Source organism: Oncorhynchus nerka, unplaced genomic scaffold (genome assembly GCF_034236695.1).
Source record: "Oncorhynchus nerka isolate Pitt River unplaced genomic scaffold, Oner_Uvic_2.0 unplaced_scaffold_973, whole genome shotgun sequence".
Classification (NCBI taxonomy): Eukaryota; Metazoa; Chordata; class Actinopteri; order Salmoniformes; family Salmonidae; genus Oncorhynchus; species Oncorhynchus nerka.
This window is the reverse complement of record NW_027040316.1, coordinates 162,501-166,412: the sequence shown is the minus strand read 5'-3', so window position 1 is coordinate 166,412 and position 3,912 is coordinate 162,501. Positions and strand designations below refer to the sequence as shown.

Below are 3,912 nucleotides of genomic sequence, written 5' to 3'. Positions count from 1 at the left end.
AATGAATAATATAAGTCACAACAGTCTGTAATGCATTCTAAAACATTTACAGATTTAGACAGTCAGTTACGAGAATAAATTATCATAATTTACAACTTTATAACAGTCCTTCAATATTGTAGACATTAAGATAGATGTAATATTAATATCCTCTGTGGTATTTCTTCATTCAGATGATCTTTCCGTGATTTGCCAACGTAAACTCAAATCTAATCTAAAGAAGAAGTTTCAATGTGTATTTGAGGGGATCACTAAACAAGGAAACCCAACACTTCTCAATAAGATCTACACAGAGCTCTACATCACAGAGGGTGGAACAGGAGAGGTCAATAATGAACACGAGCTGAGACAGATTCAGACAACAACCAGGAAACAAGCAAGACCAGAGACTGCAATCAAATGTAATGACATCTTCAAACCCTTAACTGGACAAGACAAACCTATCAGAACTGTGCTGACAAAGGGAGTCGCTGGCATTGGAAAAACAGTCTCTGTGCAGAAGTTCATTCTGGACTGGGCTGAAGGAAAAGCAAATCAGGATGTCCAATTTGTATTTTCATTCCCTTTCCGGGAGCTGAATTTGATGAAATTGGAAAACACTTTCATTGAACTTCTTAATCACTTCTCAATGGAAACCAAAGAATCAAGAATCTCAAACTACGACAAGTACAAAGTTCTGTTCATCTTTGATGGTCTGGATGAGTGCCGACTGCCCCTAGACTTCCAGAAGAACAAGATCTGTTGTGACGTCACAGAGTCAACCTCAGTGGATGTTCTGCTGACAAATCTCATCAAGGGAAATCTGCTTCCCTCTGCTCTCCTCTGGATAACTACCCGACCTGCAGCAGCCAATAAGATCCCTTCAGTGTGTGTTGACCAGGTGACAGAGGTACGAGGGTTCAATGACCCACAGAAGGAGGAATACTTCAGGAAGAGATTCAGTGATGAGGATCTGGCCAGCAGAATCATCTCACACATAAAGACATCAAGGAGCCTCCACATCATGTGCCACATTCCAGTCTTCTGTTGGATTTCTGCAACAGTCCTTGAACACATGCTGAAACATAAGAGAGAAGAGATGCCCAAGACTCTGACTGAGATGTACACACACCTTGTGGAGTTTTATACCAAACAGAAGAATGAAAAGTATCTTGGGAAAGAAGAGACAGGTCCACACTGGAATAAAGAGAGCATTCTGTCACTGGGAAAACTGGCTTTTCAACAGCTTGTGAAGGGCAATCTGATTTTCTATGAAGAAGACCTGACAGAGGCTGGCATTAATGTCAATGAAGCCTCAGTGTACTCAGGATTGTGCACACAGCTCTTTAAAGAGGAATGTGGGCTGTACCAGGACAAGGTGTACTGCTTTGTTCATCTGGGCATTCAGGAGTTTCTGGCTGCTGTATATGTGTTCCTCTCATTCATCAACAACAATGAGAATCTAATGGCCGAACCGCAATCAACATCCAGGAAACTTTCTGTGCTGTTCAGAGACAAGCCTGCAGTTACTGTCTACAAGAGTGCTGTGGATAAAGCCTTACAAAGTGAGACGGGAAACCTGGACCTTTTCCTCCGCTTCCTTCTGGGCCTCTCACTGGAGTCCAATCAGAAGCACTTACAAGGTCTACTGACAAAGACAAGAAGCAGCTCAAAGACCCATGAAAAAACAGTCAAGTACATCAAGGAGAAGATCAGGGAGAATCCCTCTCCAGAGAGGTGCATCAATCTTTTCCATTGTCTGAATGAACTGAATGACCATTCTCTAGTGGAGGAGATCCAAAGATACCTGAGATCAGGAAGTCTCTCAAAACCCAAACTGTCACCTGCACAGTGGTCAGCTCTGGTCTTTGTGTTGCTGACTTCAGAAAAGGAGCTGGATGTGTTTGACCTGAAGAAATACTCCAGATCAGAGGAAGGTCTTCTGAGGCTGCTGCCAGTGGTCAAAGCCTCCAGAGGTGTTCTGTGAGTATATAAAATGACATATAAGAACTAATCATCAGGAAGTAATATTCAGTTTAGAGAAAAATATGTATTATAATATGTATATAATATTATATTGAAAAACATGTTGAATAAATTCATTGATTTTCACATTAGTATAACACTATGACCATACAATTCTCGGAGACGGAATATGAATCTATATGTTGTTTGGGAGAATAAACCAAATGCATCTGCCATTGTCCTTCTACACTACTGGTGTTAAATTAATATTGTGTTTGAAGTCATGATGATCTCTTTGTCAGGCTGTCAGGCTGTGGAGTCACAGAGGAAGGCTGTGCTTCTCTGGTCTCAGCTCTGAGCTCAAATCCCTCATATCTGAAAGAGTTGGGTCTGAGTAACAATGACCTGAAGGATTCAGGAGTGAAGCTGCTCTCTGCTGGACTGGGGAATCCCCACTGTAAACTGGAGACTCTGTGGTCAGTATTATCAGATATGAAAGCACTTTATGTATGTAGTTCTCCCATTTGAAAAAGTCGTAATTATTCACTTATAGTGTATTAAAGTAGTCATACGTTTAGTTTTTGGTCCCATATTCAATGCCTGCAGTGATTACATCAAGCTTGTGATTCTACTAACTTGTTGAATTTATTTGCAGTTTGTCTTGGTTGTGTTTTGGATGTTTTTCCTAATAGAAATAGAATGGTGAATAATGTACTGTCATTTTGGAGTCACTTCACTTGTATTGTCATTAAGAATAGAAGATGTTTCTGAACACTTCTACATTCATGTGGATGCTACTATGATGATGAATAATCATGAATGAAGCTACCATGATTAGGAATAATATTGAATGAATTGTGAATAATGATGAATGAGAAAGCAACAGAAGAACCACTCTGTTATTGGTAATGGTGAGAGGTTAGCATGTTTTGTTGTAGCCTCTATTATTGGTAATGGTGAGATGTTAGCATGTTTTGTTCTAGCCTCTGTTATTGGTAATGGTGAGAGGTTAGCATGTTTTGTTGTAGCCTCTGTTATTGGTAATGGTGAGGGGTTAGCATGTTTTGTTGTAGCCTCTGTTATTGGTAATGGTGAGAGGTGAGCATGTTTTATTGTAGCCTCTGTTATTGGTAATGGTGAGAGGTTAGCAAGTTTTGTAGTAGTCTCTGTTATTGGTCATGGTGAGAGGTTAGCATGTTTTGTTGTAGTCTGTTATTGGTAATGGTGAGAGTTTAATATGTTTTGTTCTAGCCTCTGTTATTGGTAATGGTGAGAGGTAAGCATGTTTTGTTGTAGCCTCTGTTATTGCTAATGGTGAGAGGTTAGCATGTTTTGTTGTAGCCTCTGTTATTGGTAATGGTGAGAGGTTAGCAAGTTTTGTAGTAGTCTCTGTTATTGGTCATGGTGAGAGGTTAGCATGTTTTGTTGTAGTCTGTTATTGGTAATGGTGAGAGGTTAGCGTGTTTTGTTGTTGCCTCTGTTATTGGTAATGGTGAGAGGTTAGCATGTTTTGTTGTAGTCTCTGTTATTGGTAATGGTGAGAGATTAGCATGTTTTGTTGTTGCCTCTGTTATTGGTAATGGTGAGAGGTTAGCATGTTTTGTTGTAGCCTCTGTTATTGGTAATGGTGAGAGGTTAGCATGTTTTGTTGTAGCCTCTGTAACTTTCTCACTCATTATTATTCATGATTCATTCATGGTCTCAATCATGGCAGTCACTGCAAATGCTCTCAGAATTTGATCTCAATTCCAAAACATTCACTGTCAAAATAGATATAATCAGTCATGTTTCTCTCTACTTTACTTTTTGTCTAATAATGAAACATCCGTTTCTGAATAGATATGGAAGGTTTCAGGACACTGATGAATCTGAATATGTTGAAAAATATACTGCCACTATTTTCACCACCCAAGAATAGCAGTGTGATTTTAATATGATTTGACTCTTTGCAGGCTGTCAGGCTGTCTA

The 3,912-nt window shown here is 39.5% G+C and overlaps 1 protein-coding gene across 1 annotated transcript in view; it reads left to right on the top strand.

The window, feature by feature from the left end:
* The window catches only part of LOC135570450 (NACHT, LRR and PYD domains-containing protein 12-like), a 67,307-nt gene that overhangs the window by 58,421 nt on the left and 4,974 nt on the right, over window positions 1-3,912 (top strand). The window contains 2 exon segments of the mRNA XM_065016460.1: window positions 2,247-2,420; window positions 3,897-3,912. The exon segment at window positions 3,897-3,912 is cut by the window's right edge and continues 158 nt beyond it. Coding sequence (XP_064872532.1) covers window positions 2,247-2,420; window positions 3,897-3,912 — 190 coding nt within the window.